The sequence below is a fragment of the Camelus bactrianus genome, chromosome 20 (genome assembly GCF_048773025.1).
Source record: "Camelus bactrianus isolate YW-2024 breed Bactrian camel chromosome 20, ASM4877302v1, whole genome shotgun sequence".
Lineage (NCBI taxonomy): Eukaryota > Metazoa > Chordata > Mammalia > Artiodactyla > Camelidae > Camelus > Camelus bactrianus.
In genome coordinates, this window is record NC_133558.1 from 8,395,993 (window position 1) to 8,417,067 (window position 21,075).

Genomic DNA, 21,075 nt, shown 5'->3' on the forward strand with positions numbered 1-21,075 from the left:
GGGCAGGATTTCAGATTTCCATTCTTCAGTGCTTTAGGCAGTACACTTCTCTCATAAAGCGATCAATAATAATTAGGTGTCTGGAATGAAATACAGTACAGCATTATGCTTCCTACATCTGGAAGAGAAACTCACTTAACTAGCTCTAAATCAATGACTTTTCTTTTTATTCCTGTGTTGAGAGGTTGCTAGAGGTAGCAGGGAACACGGTGGAAATGTGAATTGTGGCTCTGTGCACCATCAGAAAAACATAAGATGTTATTACACACTTTCCTACAAGTCACAGAAGCAAACCCCAAAGAACTGGACCTTTATTTCTGACATAAACACTTTGATCACATTGCATTCTCTATCACTCTAAGGCCACCTGTTTCACATTTAATGAAAACGTCTCTCGTAATAGGTGGAATATGGGTGAAAGGACAAAGTGAAGGTTGTAAACAGGGCTCAACATAAATTGTTTTCAGATCTTAGTTTGATTAAATCATGTCCTACCAGGTTCCCATAAGAGGGGACCAGTAAATGGAGAAGGACTTACTTCTTTTGTGTCCTGTCTACCTCATAAGAGAAAACTGATGGTTGCTCTGTTAGAACTTGGACTGAAGTTTCCTGTACAGATTGAGGTAAAGAGAGAAATTGGAATCTGCCAATTGTAACATCAGCTTTCCTCAGTGCCTTCCCACTGTTGAGTCTGATCCTCGCAAAACCACTCTCCCCTCAGTTGCTTCTTCCTGATCACTCCAACAATAGTCCACCTTGTTTCCAAAAATCAGAATCCTAGCTTCTGCAAAATTTCTCACCTCTAAAACTTCCTGCCAACTTTCTCCCCGTGAAACTTCGGGTCCCTGTCCTGCTAAGAGACTTGCAGGCATGAAGAGCCATCCCTCTATAGTCATAATCCAACCTATTTGAATAAATGAACAGGAAGGGGCTTGTGGCTTTTATTGCCTTATAATTGCACCTTCTTTCATTAGCAGGAGTTAGTCTGCTGGCCAGCGATGTCATTTCACTATATGGTGGCTGGGTTTTTTATTCCTCTTCAGAGACCATTGCAACAGTAAAAAGAGAAACAGAATGTCGTTTTAGTGTTTTGCTTTGGAAAAGGAAACTCACATTAAATGAAAATGCATTAAGCATCATTGTACAGTTTAACAGATGGTTATACAATGACCACCATGTAACTGCTGCCAAATCAAAAAAAATACATATACATATTGACAGTGCCCGGAAGCTCCTGAATGTGCCTGAGAGATTCCCTCCCAACCAGATGTGGCCACTGTCCTGATTTTTTGTTGTCAAAATACCCTTTTCTTTGTAGTTTTTAAGTTGAGAGAGGTGCATCTCTAAACCACACATGTAGTTTTGCCAGAGTTTGAATTTGATGGAAATGGAATCACAATATATCTGTTCTGTCACGCTCTTTTCCCTCAACATTACTTGAAAGATTCATTTTGTGTGTTTTACTTTTTATTTTGAAAATTTTTCAAACATTAAGAGACACTGAGAGAATTGTAGAATATTATTGTACAATTGTATCGTGATAAAGCCATCACCTAACAGTTTCTAAGATTTGGCCGTATTTTTTCCCCCTGATGTGTTTTAAGGTAGATTGCAGACAGCTCTAATAATTCATCAATAAAAACTCAGGAAAATATCCTGTATAAACCCAAGACTGTTATCAAATATTGCAAAACTAAGAATAATTCCCTAACATCATCTAACATCCAGTCCATATTTATATTTTCCCAACTGACCCCAAAATGCTTTTACAGCTAGTTTGTTCAGACTAGGATTGGATCAAGATCCACGAAGAATGTGCTTTAAACAGCACAACTTGCAGCTTAAAATGAGTCTGTGATCCTTTTTCCCATGCACTTCATCACTAGGTGAAGCTGGCTGCCGGCACCTCTCCCACAGTAAGAGGGGAAATAAATCACCTCGTCTGTGCTGGTGATGTAGTCCTACTCTCATGCTCTCTGACTCCAGAGGAAATTATACTGTCTGCATAGCTGTCAGGAAGAAGTACCTAATATCAATTATGTCAAAACCAAAATTGTTATTTTGGACAGCTACTATGTGGTATTGAGCTGATCACGGTTTAAGTCTAGTCTTTACTTATCTGGGGGCTGGATGGCGGGCTGGCCCATCGAGGAGCTCATTGGAATGCAGACCTCTGCCATCTGAAGTTTCTGCCAGGACCACAGGAGGACAGGGAGGTAGATGGCTGATCACTTTGCTCTATTAGGATCTTTCCAGTCAGTCATGCCTTGTTCATTTAATATTATAGGACTTTGTGTTCTCAGTTGTGATTGATGCAAACATTGGCCGGATAACTCTTTACAAAAGATCTTGGCCTCTCTTTGTCCCTGCTGAGTTAGAAGAGCTGACCTCCCTGATTCCTTTTTACAACAAAACATCACTTTTGCTTCCCGCAACCTGGTGCTTAGATCAGTGTTTCCCAGAAGATTCTCCTCAGAGTGAAGAAAGTCCCCTCGTACTCCATTAAAAAAAAAAAAAAAAGGGGTCATATTGTCAAATGAATTTGGGAGAAACACTGGGTTAAACCAAGGTCCTCTGCTGCTAATGAACACTACGAGTCTCCAGTGGCACACACATTTCCCAAAATCATTGTCCTCCGAGCATCTCTGGGGGTTGCTGTTCTGCTGAACACACTGTGGGAAGTGCTGACCTAGATGACTTGGATGTTATCACAAACAACAGTAGATAAACAGTCCCATCTCCTACCTTGTGGGCCGCGAAGAGTTCATCTAAGGTAGCTACTCGGCACTGCACAAGTTCAGCAGGTGGGTTACCACGTTGGGGGTGAGGAACTTTGTTCATGCACACCCTCCACTTGGACCTTCGTTGAAGTTCACGCTTTAATAATGGGAGGAATCAGGATCATTGCTTATTATTGTGTGATGAGGACACTTAACGCTTCATCACACATCTCTCTTTTAGATGTTTCCATGTGGTTTAGATTTTTACAGGGAAAAAAAAAATTCCAAACTGATCAGCCTCTCTGATTTTAAGGATCACTTGGCCTTAATTGCCAAATATTTCTAAAGATACTTTTCATTTTGAATGAGTAATTCAGAAAGCTTTAGATAATCAAGTTTAAAAACCTTCTTGCCTAGTTACTCTACATGCAGCAAAATGCTGAGATACTCCTGGGACTCCTGAACATCATCTGAGTTGGTAAAAGTCACAATACTTGGTGCCCCCCAGATTGCTTCTAGATTAACACGACTTCATCTTGAATATATTTATCATATTATTCTGTCTGAAACTAGACATTCAGAGTTGCATTCTTTTCCACTTCTTTCTTCAACAAGGGATTTAGATTGACAACCTTATTACTTTTCTCATTAATTTCCTTATGAAATAAAAGATCAGCTGGCATTTGCCCTCTGATCTTTCGAAATGGAAGACCTCCAAGTTTATCCTACTCCATCAGATCCTTGCTCTCTTTTCTCCTCTTCATGTATTGTATGTATGGATTTAATTTTGAAAGAGTCTCTTCGTCTTCAAAAAAAAAAAAAAAAAGGGAGCCTTTTCTCTGGAGACAGTGTAAATGTGGCTGATTGTTTCATGCTGGGTCCTTCTAGGCTATGGCTGTTGCATCATATTCATAATCCTCTTTATTTATGATGTCAGATGGGAAGTAGAGATAGGTTCCAGTTCTGGAGGTTCATTCCATTTGTCATGGTAGATCTCTAGCCTAAATTCACTTTTACTGGAGTTGTAAAATTCCAAAGGGATGAAAGCTACAGTTCTTACTTGCAGGTTGACTGTTTTAACGACTCAAGGTGTAAGACTATGCAGTCAGCTACTGCAGATTTCATCATTTCTCAATTGTTTTTCCCCCCTTCAGACTTCTATGTAATTTAAAGGCAGTTGGGTAGGGAATTCAACAGAGACAGATTATCCTGGAGAAACATCTGAACAACTCCCTGTTCTGGTACTCTGAGAAGAACCAGATAACTAAAAAAGCATCAATATCACATTCCGCCCCCCTTTCCTCATGGTACAGAATATAAGAGTTCTTTATACTGTCCTGGGAGTAAAGTGCAATACTGGGAGCCCAGCAACTGTAAGTCTAGTGATAGATTCTAGAAAAATTCTTGTACTTGTTCACATGATCTGAGCAGGTATATTCACGGGAGCAAAAGTTTACAGGCCAAAAATGTGAAGCGGCTTAAATTTCCTTCAGTTGCCAATGACAAAATAAGTTATGGCACTTAGATCCCATGTCATGGTATAAGGTACTCGAAGCTACTGAGATGGTGCTGTATGTACTGATGGGAGATCCCTAAAACATGGATGAATGAGAGGGGAAAAGAGTTGCAGAACAGTACAAACAGAATGATCCCATTTGTGGTCATAAAATCTGTATTTATACGTAGTGTAGGAGTTTGTGGGAAAGAGGCGGGGAGAGGGAGGGAGGAAAGAAAAGAGAGAAAATAAAAATATCAGAGAAGGGCAGCAGGTTTGATGAGTTTGGTCTATGGAAGGAGGGACAGTGAAAAAGGAGTTTTTCTATTTCTTGAATCATTTACAGTGAAAGTGTTTTCATGTCTTTTGATAAATAAAAAAAATTAAAGTGTGTGTGTGTGTGTGTGTGTCTGCATTTACAAAAAAATAAAAGGACTGTCCTAGTTATTTTTAACAAGTTCATCCAACCCAGGCACTCACTAAGCAGAGCAAGGCCATCCAAGATGCCCGTTTTAAGTCCATCAGTGTTAAGAAGCATAGGGCTTTTTGGCTTAGCCCAAACCTAGGTGGACAGGGAGACCGAAAAAGTAATTGGGGAGAAGTGATGGAGCACTGGCTTTTAGCAAATACGGCATCGACGGCAATGACGTCTCAGAAGAAGAGTTTACAAAAGCGATTAGAGCCGCTGTCACTCTCTTACCAGAGCTGGTCTCCCAGCATTGGTGGAATTTACCGTTGAGAATCAGTCCTTCACCAGGCTTCTCCTTACCAAAGCACTTGGTCACATGTAAACAGACTTCAGAGCAATAGAATGGAACATAAAGCTGTGGGAACCCCCACTAGTGTTTACCTTTGTTTATAAACCAGTGCAGGGCATGTGTTTTAAGATTCAGGTTTTATTACTATTCAGGTGTGGTGAGGCCAGCAAATCAAGAGACAACCGCCATTGTTTGAGAGACTTTGTCACAGTTACAGATCGCAAGAGAAAGGGTCACAGCAGGCCACGGAGGGCCATGTGTGGAAGCACCAGGGTCAGTCAGGAGGCAGAAAGAATGGGAGGAAAATGTGGGGAAGAGCCTTTACTGTGGTTTCCACTGGGAGAAATGGGCAGGACAGGGTAAGCAGACTTACCTGGCTAGTTTGAATCATTTTAGTGGGCCCTAGGGCATAAGAACTGTCTCCGGTTGTCTGGTACCTGTCCCTGGGGTGACTAGGGCAGGAAACTGTGGCCTGTAGTGTAAAAACGCCATACTGGAGGTAGCTGAGGGTAGGGCCCCTGGACTACTTGGTTTGCATATGAAATGCAGCCTCACAGGCGAGTCATTTACTATCTGTAGGAGCTGGTTAACTTGGGAGGGGCAGTCTCTCCAGGATCAGCATGGCTCCAAGATGTCAACAGATCAGAGCTACAGAAAATAAAAGGGCATGATCAGTAGTAGGTGGCGATAAACTAGAAGAAAAACTATGCCTTTCAAGGTTTTCTACATGGTTTTTATACTAATATTTTATTTAATGACAAACTTGGAGAGCCTTCCTTGGACAGGCCAACCTTTGAGGAATGTGGTTTTTGGGGGTCATTTTAGGCCATTTTTGATAAAATAATTGCCAAGTCTCTCACTCATTTCAGACAAGAAAGAGGACTAGGTGAAGCTTTTAAAAATGTGTTTGGACTTACTCAGCTAATTCTTTGTTGGTCTGTAAAAGCAAGTCAGCCATGTTTTTCCCTTTCCTCTTCAGGCTGTTTCGCATGTGGCGCAGCATTTCAGACTGGACGTCCCTGCAGTAGTCTTTACACATTTGCTGGTCTCTGTGATCTCGTTTTGATGTTTCAGTTGCAACAGGACCCTCTCAAAAGCCTACTGCAGTGTCTTGCATTTACTGCAGCCTGGAAATTTGGTTCTTTTCTGAAGACCCAAGGAGTTGCGTTGTCACCGTCTGAGCTGTGTTTTCATTTTTGAGGGGAATCAGCTCCCTGCTTTTTCTATGTTGGTTCCACTGTGTTAGAGATTAAAAAAAAAAAATGTTGTTTTTAAAAATTTACCTTTGTATGTTATATTTCTAATCCTTGTATTTTAATGTTGTCCCCTTGCCTCCTGTAGCCTTAAAATTCATTCATTTAATCATCTGCTCAGATTTACTACTTTTGTTTTGAATTGATGTTTTTGCCCTTGTTGAGAATTTTCCTTTGTGGTCACTATTTTTTTTTTTTTCCGTTTCTTAACAGCTTGATTGAGCTAAAACTTACATAATGTAAAATCAACTCGTAAGAATACCACTCAATGATTTTAGTAAAATTGAAGAGTTGTGCAGCCATCACCACGATCCAGTTTTATAACCAAAAAATTTATACCAGAACATTCCTATGTGTGGTCACTCGGATTTTAAACTGCCTTGGGCTTTAATGACTGAATAACGTTAGAGTGAGTGATCTTTATATAATAGATTTTCTTGTTTTAAAGGAAGTCCTTAATGACTTTATTTTTCTTTTGTATGAAAATGTTACCCATTCATATGCTTTCTGCCACCCGTCTAATGAGGCAATTTTTCAGGGTTTTGTTGGTGGTTTTTTTTTTGAGATGAATGGTTTTGTTCTGTTAAATTCCATTTCCCATCCCCCAGAGCCCAACACTGCCCGGTTAATCAGCTCCCTGTCACGCCTCAGTGCTCCCTTACCTGATTCATCCCTGTTACCCTTGGACAGGTGCAGTACGCATTACAGTTTCTCTTCCCTGATGCATTGCCCCTCTCCTTCTGACTTCTGTAACTTTTCATAATCTCTTCTCTCCTTTTTTTGTCTCTGTTCTACCCAAATTCAGAGTTGTTGGAGAGGGAGAATCGGACCTAGCCTTGGTTGGTGATGAGGAAACGGTTATATTTTCCTTCCTCCCCCACATTGAATCTTCTCCCCCACCTCCCCCCCGGGGTTTATGGCTCAGATGATCAGTCCTTCTGCGGTGGAGGGCCTGTTTTATCTCACTTCCAGGAGTGGTGGTGGGCTTGTGTCTTTGGCCCCAGTTAAACTTAGCTCTAACTTTGGAAAAACTGCTGAAAGTAAGATTAGCAGAAAGGCATCCTGCTTACATCTTTAGTAGAGATAGTAAGTCAAGAGTGCCTGGAAAGAAGTCGTTCCTGAATACAAAGTGTGGTTATGTCGTTTTACTGTGACTTTCAGCTCCAAATAAACTAGTAATAAAATTGCCTTTCATTTTTAAAGTTTTATACATTAGATCATATTTAGAGCCTATATACATTATAATGATCTCCTCAAAAATGTGGTATCATAGAGGGGAAAACAGGCTTTAAAATCTGTTTCTGCTCTTCTATGTATTGCTCTGTGACTGAGAGCAAGTTCGTTTTGCTGGGCCTCAGGTACCGCATCTGTAAAATGGGAATAACATTTCACAGGATTGTGGTGAAGATTAGGTTAAATGACATGACATCTTGCCTTGCCCAGAATGATCTGTGTATCCTCTCTGGGCACATCTACTTCTGCACTAGGAAATGGACCAAGCCCAAGAATGAATAAGCCATCTCTTCCCAGAGTGTCAATTAAAGTTGGAAATTGGTGTGTGTGTAGGGTGGGGGGGACTTTAGTTAAATAAGAGCAGATTTCTTATGTGATGTCCACCTTTATCTTTAAGGAAAAACTAAATGCGTTTTTAAAAAATGGCATGCTTGGGACAGGCAACTTCAGTCATCCCCTTGGAGCCCCTGGCATTACTCCTTTGCTATTAGGAGTCTTTCCATGGAAAAATTTGAGAAGCACTAGTGCATGAAAGGGTCTGGCAAGGTCCATGCCGTACAGGACAGTCTCATTGAACTTCCCATCCCTGATTCATGAAGCTTTCCGTCGCATTTCCCCAGCACACTCTTGGTATCTCCTCTCGGATGTGGCTAACATTGAGCGCAGCATCCTCCCTCCACGCCTGATTTTCGTCTGATTATCCTACCGTAGTAATCACCACCACTGTCCATTCAGCTATTCAAGTCGTGAATCAAGAAGTCATCCTTGACCCCTCTCTTCCCTGCACGTCCTACACTGAGTCCTTAACTTCAAGTTGTGGCAACACTGCCAGCTTCACATGTCTTGAGTGCATCCTTTGTCTCCACGTCTGTCTTCAGCATCTTAGTGTAGCTCCTGTTATCTTCTGCCTCGCCTTTTGTAGCCACCTAGTCACTGGCTTCCCTCCAACCCGTCCTCCACGCCAAAGTGGACGTTGGTTTTTCAAATACTCAAATTTGATCATTTCTTCCCATTTCCCTTACAATAACCTGATCAGTAAGGCCCTGCATGGCCCAGCACCTCTGCCTCTCTGGCCGCATCTCCAACCATCATTCTCCACCTGATGCTGGTGGTACAGTCACACCTGCTTGCTCTGTGTTTGTCCAGGGCACCGTGATTCCTCCATCGGGAGCGGTTACCCAGCGTGCTATGTCTGGAGTGTTTCCCTCAGCCCCTACCTGACTGCTCTGGGCTGACATAATGTATATTGGTCTTTTAAACTCAGCCTGGGGTCTCTGCCTCAGAAAAGCCTTTTCTAACCCCCCAGTGGAGGAGGTTATCACATGCTCTGATGGAACCATGTCTTCTTTTAAGAAGACTCAATTTGCAATCTCAGTTTGCAATCATACATTAGGTACTATTATAATTTGATGACTAAATCACACATTAGTCTATAATCTCTGTGAGAGCAGGGACTGTCCCTTTGGTCACTGTCATGTCTAGCCCCTGGCTTGGTGCCTTTCACTGCGGGCAGGTGGTCCTCAGTTGTTGAATGCATACGCAGAGACAGCTGAGGTCCAGATGGCTGAGGGGTCGTCCTGAAAGATGTCCATGTTCTGCTGATACTTGAGATCTTGGACCTCCACGCCCAGGGCTCCACCCACCTCGCTGCAGACCCTTCGCTTTGTGCTGTGGGTCCGGTCCTTCCACTTTAGTCCGTGGTTTTGAAAAGCCCCTGGGATGTCTCATTTCATTGAAGAGAAATCGATTCATTTACGTAGTTTAATGCAGGATGGCAAAGCACCTTTCTTCACCTTGCCTGTTCAGTCTTTCCCACTTTGCTGCCCAGCAAATCTTTTTAAAAATCAGGCAGAACTTTCTAACCTAATTGCACACACTTCCCTTTCCCTTCCCCAGGCATCCGTCTCCTGCACAAGAACACCCTTCTGCCCTATTCCTACCCTATTGTGTCCTTCGGTTCTGAGCATACAACTCCTTTATCTCCCCAAATGCGCAGAGCTCCCCTGGTTCACACCCACCTCTAACCCTTGTCCTTCCTTCCAGCCTTCCTGCCCTCACTTCTGTGTGTATATATTTATAAATATCTATCTTATTATTAATACATTCTCAGTAAGCTACCTGCTAGGACAACCTAACCTAACATTAATTTTTCCTTCTCATACCACTTAATTCTTGTAATCTAAAGGAGGGAGTTAGGATGCATTTTTAAAACAGTAAGTTTCCAAGTTACGGAGTCAGTGGTTTTCAGCCTTGAAATGCCTGAGAATAACCCAGAGAGCTTTTTATTACCATATAGACGTCAGGTCCAACCTGGACCTGTTAAGTCAGAGTGGCTGGGGCTGAGGCACCACTGTTTTCCCAGGCTGGCCAAGTGACTTGCTGAAGGTTACACAGCAAGCGGGTAACAGAGTTACAATCATGACTTTCATTTCTTTGCTTTCTTTCTAGTTCTTACTCATATTATTTGCACTAAATTCTAATGAGAAGTGTATGTTAATCTGTATCTAAATTTGTCTGCATCACTTAGTTTCCTTATTTTATAACTGGACCTTTTTTTTCCTCCCTGAATAACTGTGTATCCAAAAGAAGTGAAGAAGCTCAAGCTGACAAAAGCAACCGCAGTCACCTCTCACCTCCTCCACTCGGTGTTTACTGAAATGTAAGCTGCCAGAACAGCTTTCTTCTGCAGGCTCTGCTGATTTCCCCTGCCCTACCCTGAGCCACAGTCCTGCCCTTTGGTGCAGCCCCTCACTTCCCCACTCCAGGGCTCTGTTTCCACTTGACTTGCCCTCCGTCACGCCCACTGATCCGAGAGGAAACGCTCCCTCTTCCTTCTCCATCCCCCACCTGCCTGAGAGGTCGGCTCTGGTGAGTGGCTGGGTCACAGTGGAGGTGCATCTGGGAACCAAGCAGTTCATTCCTTGCTTGGAGCCTAAGAGAGGAGAGCAGTGGGTGGCTGTCCCACAGAGGTCTCCCACTGCTCCCCAGGCTCTTCTCGGAGACCTGGGTACCAATCCAGGGAACTTTTTAGGAGACATTTTCACGTCATTTGTTTAATAGTCAAGAAGCAACAGAATCCTCAGTGAGATGTGATCTAGATGAATTAGGTAATTAAAAAAGAAGTCCTGCCTATGAGGAAAGGCCACACACAGGAAGATAGGTATGTCGCCAAGATCAAGAGTAGCGTTTCTGGCTTTGAATTCTAGACCCGTTTCTCAGTGTGCCTCCAAGAGTTTGTTGAGTTCCCTCTGCTACAGTTTCCTCCGTCACCTCCTGCATTTAAATAAAATGAAATAAAAATGCCTATCTCCTGGGTAATTTGATTGTTTTGAAGATTAAATAAAATAATCGGATTAAAATGCTGATGATTGTATCAGAAGTGCTAACTGCTACCATTAGCTTCCATTAGTAAAGTATAATTTACAGAAGTTTTTCCACACATTGCATTTCAGTGCTTCTTAAAATAGGATGCTTTTTAAACACGTCTGTGTTACCTACTCACACCTGCTTCCCTGTGTTTTGCTTGTAGCCCTGGAAAGGAAAATATCAATGAGGCAAAGCAGAGAGGAGCTGATAAAACGAGGAGTGTTGAAGGAGATCTATGACAAAGGTAAGAGGACTGCTCCAGCCTCGGGGGGCCAGATAGAAGCTGTGCGTGGAATCCGTGTGCATGTGTCCCAGAGTTGGATTTGGTTTTCTGTGTCACTTTATCAGAGTTTGACCCTTTAAAACTCCAGACACTCGCAGAGAGATCTGAGGAAGCAGCAGACAGTGCTGAAACTATTGGTGTTACAGAGGGGACTAGGGCTCCCGCTTTCTCGGTGTTGAAGTCAAACCGCAGGATGCTACGGGGAATGACGCGGCTCCAGGAATGGTGTCGGTGCTGGTGGTGAGCGCCTTGGTGTCTGAACACACACGGCTGGGGTGAATATAATTGCTTAGGCACTTTCAGGCACCAGGGGTTCCCAAGACAGACGTTAAGCATCCACAAGCATCTAGAATTTCCCTAACAGATTTTTTTTTTGGCAGCTCATCTCCCCATAACAGAAGAAATCAGAGTGGAGAAAAGCATAAAATATAAGTGTACACATAAGATATTCCAAATGATAATAGTTACGGTGATTCGGATGCTCTGTGAATGTGTCCACAAGCGTTTGCCAGTGAACTTAATTCTGTGTCTGTTGCTGACTGAATTCTGGCCTTTAAATACAAATGTATGCAGTGGTTTATACAGTATAGTAAGTATTCCTCTCCCTTCCTCCCCCCTCCTCGCCCTCCCCCCTTCCTTCACCACTCTTCTCTTAAGGCTTTAAAAGAAATGATGAACTGTTGATTCCAATCTTGTTACACTTATCACTAGTAACTGTCAGTTTCAGGTCTTATTGTTTGAGGCCTGTGTTATTTGTTGGGCCACATTATTAAATCACATACTCTACTTTAAAGGTAGAGTCACCCTGATCATCAGAGTGACCCTGTAAGTCCGACAGCGCAGTCAGTTGACCACGTTCGTGTGGGTCTTCCCTGTGCCTAGTCTGTGTTGTAGCACAGAAAGGCGAGTGGTGTTTCTAACTTGGATGCTTCTCTGTGATTCCCTGTCGTCAGTGAGTTGGTCCTTATTCCTCTAGTGCAGTTTGCCTCATTCTTTCCTGTCACGGGGCTCCCCGGTGGCACTTTGGGAGTGTTCTTCCTTCGCACACATGGCCACCCTGAAATGCTGCAGGTAGGAGGTGGCGCTGCTCTTGCCCCAGGGGCAGGGGGTGCGGGAGACGGGGTGTGAGGTTAACTCTCAGAGCCCCCTGGTGCCAAGGCATCCCTCGGCAAGTCACTTTTTGTCTTTCTGTTTCTGGGTAAGGCCAAACCAAGATCTACCATCTTTCATTAATTAAGCTCTCCAGGGAAAAAGAATCCATAATTTTGTCACTTTTATCCAATGTCTTAATTTCTGTACAGCCCCCCGGCCCTCCCTTGTTATTGACCTTAAGTTTCCGTTTTTCAGCCCAAACTCTGTTCTTCATGTGCCCTCCCTGGTAGAGAAGGGGCGTGTCTGACCACCGCTGTGCTATTACGTGATCAGCGCCCAGTGATGGCTGAAATGAACATTACTGTCACAGCTAAAGTCTGTGCAGATGCAGTTAAATGACCCCTTCCCCTCCCTCCTTTCTTCCTGCCGCCTTTGTACCTCTCACTGTAAAACTTCAGGAATACCCTAGAGAATACATTTCATTACAGTATTTATTATTTCCATTACACCTAATAACTAGGTTAGGGTCAGTATTGCCTAAGGTACTTCCTGACTTAATGAAAGCAGTACTAGGCTGTTAGAGCAAGAGGAAGGGACAGGGTGGCCGGGGTACTGAGTCTGGGGCCTGCCAGCACCACGCGGGCACTAGGAGTTCCCCCAGGATTCAGAGCCGTGTCCTGTTCGTGGTTGTTCCATAGCTTGCACCCAGTAGCTGGCTGTGGAGGAGGGGACCAGTCTAGCCCTGAGCTGTCACCACAACTTCTGGTTTTATTTTTGTCTTTGCGCTTATCAGTGTGCCTTGTACTGTTCAGTTGTCGGCTGGCTTTCCTCACCAGCGCGGAAACCCCAGGAGAACACGGACCTCATTGGCTTACTTGGAGATGCCCCAAGCCTCAGATTACTTGAGATAGATCAGCTCACATAGATACTTACTGTTTGGATGGGAGGAGGAGCAGAGGGGGACTAAAATTAGAAATCCATTGCACATGGTAGATGTGGAAGTTGGTATCTGCTGTGGGCTTTTCTGATAAAAGCATCCATTTTGTACCACTGTGGGTATTAATGACATTACCTTATATCACATTCCATCAGCAGTTAGGAACCTGGGCCCTGGAATCAGATCGCTTGGATTCAATTCCAGTTCCACTACTGAATAGCTGTGCAACTTTTGTCAAGTTGCTTAACTTCTCTGTGCTTCTATTTCTTTATCTGAAAGTGTGGGTGATGTTGTTATAATGAGGATTATATGAGATAACATATGTATTAGTTTACCTGGGCTGCTGTAACAAATTACTGCAGGCTGGGTGACTTAAGCAACAGAAATGCATTTCCTCACCGTTTTGGAGGCTGGAAGTCCAGGGTCAGGGTGCCAGCAGGGTTGGTTTCTGGTGAGGCCTCCTCCTTGGCTTGCAGACGGCTGCCTTCTGGCTGTGTCCTCACACGACCTCTCCTCTGGGCCCGCACACTCCTGGTGTCTCTTCCTCTTTTCGTAGGAAAATCAGTCCCACTGGATCAGGGCCCACCCTCATGACCTCATTTAACCTCAGTTCTTCTCTTAAGACCCTCTCTCCAAGTACAGTCAGACTAGGGGGTTGGGCTTCGGATAGAAATTCAGGCGAGGGGGTGACACAGTCCAGTCCATAACACGTGAAGTAAGGTAGCGGCCATCGTTCCATGCATTCACGAGAAATTGCTAACAAACCGTTAGTAGAAGTAATCGCATCATCTTCCTTTATATTTTTTGAAACCCTTTACATGCCTGACCCTGGTTCAGCAGGCCCACGAGTTAGGAAGGGACATCACTGTCCCCTTTTATCTGAGGTGTAAGGCTCTTCAACCCGCCTCACAGTGGTCTTACTAAGCCCCTCGATACCCGATTTAATTTCCTTCTCACACCTCCTCCCTGCCTCCTCTTAGCCTCTAAATGGGCCATTTTCTTGTCATTCATTCTTCCCTTTCTACGACACTGTTCAGGTTGCTGTGTCTGGGATCCTACTGAGTAAAACAAATAAAATTTGATTGCTGCAACCTGAGTGAACAGCACGTGGCAAAGAGCATTTAATGGTTTTCCAAGTAGTTTGTCTCAAAGATGAATTTCATAGATTTTCAGCAATCCTTCCACATAGCTGGGCCAGTCATGCCTCATCTTGGACCGCCTTTTGGGTTAGCACACATGACTCTGGGCCTTTGGCAGCAAAACAGTTTCCACCAGAGATGCGCGGTCCCTGACAGCTGCCCATTGATTTGCAGTTGTTACGTCAGCTGGTTCACGGGGCCGGCCCCTGTTCATGCTGCAGCTATACTGTTTTGGGTACGGTGTTGCTAACCTGGTGGAAAGGAGCTTATCTTTAATAGGCAACATTTTGTCTTCCAACTCTTAATAATTTTGTTGGATAATACCTTGCTCATTCAGAGAAAGTATAAACGGTAGGGATGGAGATTTGTAACTGTCTCAGCAGGGTGGGCTCAGAATTAATGAGGTTTTATTACTCTTGATAGTTCTCCTCAAAATTCTTTGTACTTTTCTTAGCAGGTTAAAATCCCAAACTGGTCAGTAAATTTAAATCAGGCGAAATGAGAGCTTAGGTTGAAAAGGGGAAATTTTCTCAATATCTGTAGAAACTAGCTCAGGAATTCTTCATTTCATGGGATATGTTAAATGTAAAGAACATAGGATACTGGACAGCTTGTTCTTTTTTTTATTGGTTTCCATATAGAATCCTGTAAGATTAGAATCCAGAAGGAAGTTTAGATAAAAATTTTAAACTCAGAGAAAATGGTTTGATTTCTGGATATATCGAGGCTATGTAGGAGTGCAGCAAACTTTAAAAACTACATACAAAGAAAAGTTTTAATTGTTAATCATGATGTAGTAGGAACATAAAATTGTAAATTCTTTTTTCTCTCATTTTCCGTATGTTTCATAATTTGGATTTACCAATTTTATGAAAAATACAATGTAAACATTATACGGAACCGTCATCACTCAAAAGATATTAAATCAACTAATGATAGAAAATAATCTGTAATTTGAGAACTTATTTTGAACTATTTATTTCCTAATTTTGTAGCCTGTTTGTTTGAATTAGAAACGTAAGGGTTCTCCTGGGCTCCTAGGACATTCATTCGTTCATTCAATAAATTGTCCAGGTGGTCTAGGTGTTCAGCTGCAGTGATGACCAAAAGAGCAGACTTCTTACCTTCTCGGAGTTGACATTCAACTAAAGGAAATATGAAATAATTATATAAGCATATGATATATTGTCAAGGAGCAATAAGCACTATGAAGACAAACAAAGCAGCAGGGTAAGGAGAGAAATTCAGGGAGTGGGGAGCTATGATTTTATATAAATGCAATCATGGAGGACTTCTGGAGGTGATATTTGTACAGAGACCTAAGTGACGTGATCATTGCCTGAAATGGGAGTTTGGGTCCTACTAGTGCTTCAGAACAACTTAAAACCTAATTCATGAGCCTTTAAGTTCTTTACATTGACTCAGTGTTTCTTTTAAATTAAAGCCTCTCTTTACAGTTGCCTCTCTCTTAGTCCTCGGTAACTCAGAGGGCCCCCCTGCTCAGAGCCTGCAGTGGCTCCCCACTTCACTCAGAAGTTCCAACTTCCTGCCACAGCCTAAGAAGCCCTCCACGATCTGCCCTCCAGCCCCTAAGTTTGTCTCAGCTAACTCCCTGGATGGACCTCCTTGTAACTTATCTCACCAGCCCTGCTTTCCGGCCCCTGAGGTTGACACTGGCTGCAGCTTTCTTTCTAGAACCCTCTTCCCCTGGATACCCATCCACATGGTTCACTCCTCCAACTCTTTGCCCAAATGTCAGCTTCTCAATCAAGCTTACCTGGAACCCCTAGATTTTAAATTGCCACCTCCTTCCATAAGTCCTTAGTCCCCTGACCCTGCTCCACTGGGTTCCTTCTTTCTGTTTTGTTTGTTTGTTTGTTTGTTTCCTATCTCTTATCACCTGCAAACATGCTCTATAAATTACTTACATATTATGTTAGCCTTTTTCTCATCTGTCTCGCCTCACTGAAATGTGAGCTCCACCAGGCGCACTGGGATCTTTATCTTTGGTGTGTTCACTGGTATTACAGGCATCCAGTTGCCCACAGCAGTGCCTGGGACACAGTGGATACTCAGTATATGTTTATTGAGAAAATGCAAGCCTGAGGCTCTCTCTGCATGTGCACACCCCTTGGTTGGTTCACCTGTGTTGGCAAAATCCAGAACACTGAAGTGCTGATCCCCCTTGTCTATTCATTTGTACGGCCCATGAAACTTTATTGCTAGTTACTTGAATAGGAAATACTATATTCATTGTATATGGATGCCAAATAGTCTACTTACAAATGGTGGCTTTTAAGTGTTATGGAGAAAAATATCCTGAAAACTGAACTGTTTGGCCAGCAGTGAAACAGTGACGATATTTCCCAGGCTTAGCAAGGATCTCAAGAGGTCACCTGGCCTGGCTTCTGTTATTTTTCCAATGTAGGCATGAAGCAGCTGCAGCCCAGCAAGGTTATTGACTTGCCTAAGGGTTCACGGCCAGTGAGTGTGGACTCTGGAAACCCCTGCTAAGGCCTTATGTCCTTCGTTTGGAATTCATGGGAACCCAGAAAGAAACAGGGTAATATGTTGCCTGTTGGTAGTCAGAGGATCTTAATAAATATTGCTGTTGGTGGTTATCGTGAATGATTTCTACAAATAAGCATAGTGCTGTATTTAAAGGATGTTAGGGATATCAGTGGCGATTGTACTGTATTTTCATCACTGATTCTCCGACAAAACCTCAGTTCTATCCGTCCCGTCGCTTGCTTTGTACACTATGGGTGTGTTTAATTCACATCAGTGGGTATATCACTTGTCAGGAGGGGAGGAGGGGGAAGACGACCATCTTTCTACGGTGGAATGATATAGTGTCGTCCCTGCATATGACACATGTCCACAGCTCAAAGAGGGGCAGGAAGCAGGGGTGTGCCCCTAGTCACTAGGTGGCTGCTCCCTGCAGTCACACCAAGACCTGGGGGAAGAGAGAATCCCACCGGAGGAGGAAGAAGATCACGGGACATGGAAGAACAGAACTGATTACGTTCAATGAGCAACTTCGCTTTTCACTGTGTGCTGAGAATTAGAGATAACATTTCACAGCAAATAATAAAGTGCATTGAGGTGTGCTTTTTCCCTTAGTCGAGTTAGAGCAACGTTTTGGAAGGTGTTATTTTTAATTATCAACACAAACAGAAGCACCTGAAATGGACAACTCCTATGCACAGGCTGCCTTTCCGCCCCCACCCCCACCCCCGTCTGGCATTCAGGAGGAAAAAGCCTGATATTTAAATTCAAAGATCATTATCTTTTAAAAATAAAAATAACAATTCTCCCCTGTATCAAGGGAAAAGAATGTAGTCGGCTGGAGCCTTTTAAGCCCCATTGTTTATCTGGTATCCCAGGTGTGTAGACTTTTAAAGTCTTGAAGTTTATGGAAAATGCTTTTCACAGCCTTTACCAGGCGCTGTGATTTTGTCACAGTTTTAGCTGTTTCTGATGTCTCACCTAGAATGGCATCTTCTGCAAGTTGCGATTTGGAGTAACTGTGAAAATGAAGAGTGTTTACTTTCGGTCTCAGCGACGTATAATCATTTATATAGCACCTCAGCACCTAGCACAGTGGATTGCCCTCGTGTGGGGTAAATGGAAAGCAGTTGAAATGATAAAATGAAGAATAAAGAGAAATTGTGATCCAGATTCTCTTAAGCAGCGTTGTTTTTCAGAAAGTTACTATCCCGAACCGAAAAATTAATGAAATTATGATTAGAACAGTGAGCAAACGTTCCCCAGCAAATGTATCCATCTCTTTTGTATTGGTTGAGTCCCTGTTACGTTGCTGGCACTGTTCCGGGCACCAGGAGGGACAAGGTGGCTCCCTTGACTCGCGGAGCTTACAGTCCTGGGATGGGTTCAGGTGCTTGATGGTCATGATGAGGAAAGTATGGGACGTTTGGGGCACATGGAAGCATCATTTGCCCAGGCCTGGAGACTTAGGGAAGGCATCCTGGAAGGAAACCTGGAGGATGATAAGGAGGAGCTGGGGAAGGTGGGATGGGTAGGGAAGTGCTCTAAATAGGAGGACTAGCGCACATGTGGAGGCACTAAGTTAGGGAGAGAGAGAGTCCAGCCTGTCTGTGCGGTGAGGGGGAGTCGGGGCAGACCATGCAAGCAGAAAAATGACATTAGTTGCTTGTTCTTTATTCTGAGAGCAGTGAGGAGCTCTGGGAGCATTTTCTACACCATCAGATTTGCAGCCTCATCCTTCTGCCTGTGGACGGAGAAGGACTTGGAGGGAGACCAAGACATGAGTCAGGGAGACCAGTTAGCCACTGTTGTGGGATTCAGATGGCCTGATGGCCGGTAGTAGGGAGGTGGGTGAGGGGACAGGCTGGAGAATTGTAGGAGCCAGAGTCAAGAGGGCCTGTGACTGCTTAGATCTGGGGAGAGAAGGGGAAGATGTCAGCATGACTGACACTCAGGATTCTGGCTTGGCCACTGGGTGGACAGATACAACAGATACAGGGGGCATTCACTGAGCTGGGGACTAACAGGAAGTGAGCTTAGGGCACAAAGTATTGCAGTGGTTTGACCGCACTGAGTTTTGAGATATCCAAATTTCTAGGCAGACCCCTAAATGTTCAGATTTGAAGCTCTAGAGGGAGATCTGGGTTGAGGATGCAGATTTGCAATCATCCATGTGTAAATGGCCATGAAATCATATAAATTGATGATATTTCTCAGAGAAGATGTAAACGGAGAAAATAAGTGGTCCTGGTAGAAAACCCCATGGCACCCCAGCACTGAATGATCTGGGAGTGAAAAAAAAATGGCCTGGGAATAAGAAAAACCCTCAAAGACGGAGAAGCGGACAGAAAAACAGGAAGTAAACCAGAAATGTGTAGCATCATGGAAGCCAAGACAAGAGACAGTGGTTCAGTGGGGGAAAAATGATCCAAAGTGTCAAATACAGACATGTCAAATAACATGAGGATCAAGAAGTGTCCTTTTTAAAAAATTAAAAAAAATTTTTATCATGTGTCCTTTTGATGATTTCTATGCTGTTTAATCATAGGCTTTTTAGTTACCTTTGAAGCCAGTGTGCAGTCAGCAATGTGTAAGTTAAAATGCTTATGGTATCAGGTAACAAAAAACTCAACTCAGTGAGGCAGCAGCAATAAGCAAATTTAGACCAGTGATCTTTGTGTGCTTTATCTTCTAAAGCAAACTAAAGGCCTTGAGGAATGCTTGGCATTTGTCAGTGCTCATTTACTATTGCATGAATGAGTGAGTAAGGGAAAGAAGAAATGAATGAATCTCACATCATAAAATTGAGTGGTAGGGCAGCTTCAGGGTTGGCTAGTTCATCAGCTCAGTAGCATGGCTAAGATAATGCCATCCTCAGGCTACACCTCCTCATGGTAACAAGATGGCTGCAGTAGTTCCAGCGTCATATGCAGACAGTATCCAGAGGAGAGAGAGAGGGCTATCTCCCTTCTTGGTATCTCTTTCTGTGAGCAAGAAAACCTGGCCCCGTAAGTTCTCCAGAATTACTCTTATTTCTCATTGAGCAAAATTTTGAGAGATAACCACTGGATATTTTTCCCCTAATTCTGACAGATGTTTCCATAAACCAAAGTATTGCAGGTGCAGTCAACTCCGAAGAGCTGCTACCTAGTATGAGTTATCCTTGGAAGACCCACCACAATACCACCCGTCCAACTGCCTGGCCTGGGCCCCGATGTGAAGTCAGGACAGGGCAGGGTACCGGGGCATGGTGAGCATCACCGCCTGCTTCTGACGCCTGGTTGTTCCACAGCCACTGGCCTGCACTGATGTTTGTAATGAGAAGGCAAACCAGACTCTGGAAGGTAGTAGCCAATATGAGGAAAGCTGGTCATACTTAGGAGAACTTTCCTGACTTTATACGTTTGCCTCGGACTCATGCAGAGCTAGACAGGCCAGTGGGGCATTGAGCCTTAACCCCCACATTAATGTCTGTGAAACAGCTGCACTCTCCTAGGAGCCCCAAGCCCAGGATTCTGGTCCCAGCAGCCTCACCTTCTGTCTATACCTGGTACAGAGCGGCTTCTCAGCTCCCTGGACTCTGCTTTCTGAATGTAACCGCAGGATCCTAGACTGCTCCCGCCAGCAAAGCCTTTCGTCCCTCTCATCCTCTCACTGCGCCCAGCCTCCAGCCTGCTTGATTGAAGACAGTCTGTTACCAACCAGCGGGCTTTCCTAGAGTCTCTGAGGGAGCATCCGGGGATGGCTGACCCCGCGACTCCATTCTGCCCTGGCTCGTCCGCTCATAGGGTTGTCGGAGGGTCAAGGAACACAATCCAGTTTGGGCTTTTAGAGCACTGCCTGCCCAGAGTGAGTGCGCAGTGTCAGCGATGGTCTCCACTGGGCATGTGGCCTGGACTGCTTCTCTGCTCTTTTTACATGCCTGTCTCCCCTGCCTGGCTCCCCTTCACCCCAGCCTAGACTCTCCCTAGTTCCCTAAGATTCCACTGTGAGGCAACAGGACTTCCCCGAAGCCGCCCCCCCCCCCCCCCTTAGGTGTGTGTTGCTGCTCTCAGGGCTGCACGTGCTCTCAAGCCCTGTCTTTCCCCCCCGTGCTCCACCCACCACTGCTTCATCTCTAAAGGAAATATCCGCTGAACTGCCCACTCGTTGTGGTGTGGGCCACTTTCACCACTTTAGCGACATCATTTCAATCTCCCAGTGCCAGAAACGGATTCACTTTTGCGTATTCGTTAGGCCCATTTTTGTGATTTTTAAGTCTCTCTTGAGCAGTGCTGTCCAACAGAATTTT

The 21,075-nt window shown here is 44.0% G+C and overlaps 1 protein-coding gene across 6 annotated transcripts in view; it reads left to right on the top strand.

Annotated features, from left to right (window-relative positions):
- PHACTR1 (phosphatase and actin regulator 1) overlaps positions 1-21,075 on the top strand; it is a 440,363-nt gene that overhangs the window by 331,752 nt on the left and 87,536 nt on the right. For all 6 annotated transcript variants that reach the window (XM_010945711.3, XM_045509595.2, XM_074348117.1 and 3 more), the window contains one exon: positions 10,989-11,069. In XM_010945711.3, coding sequence (XP_010944013.1) covers positions 10,989-11,069 — 81 coding nt within the window. The remainder of the gene's footprint in view (positions 1-10,988; positions 11,070-21,075) is intronic.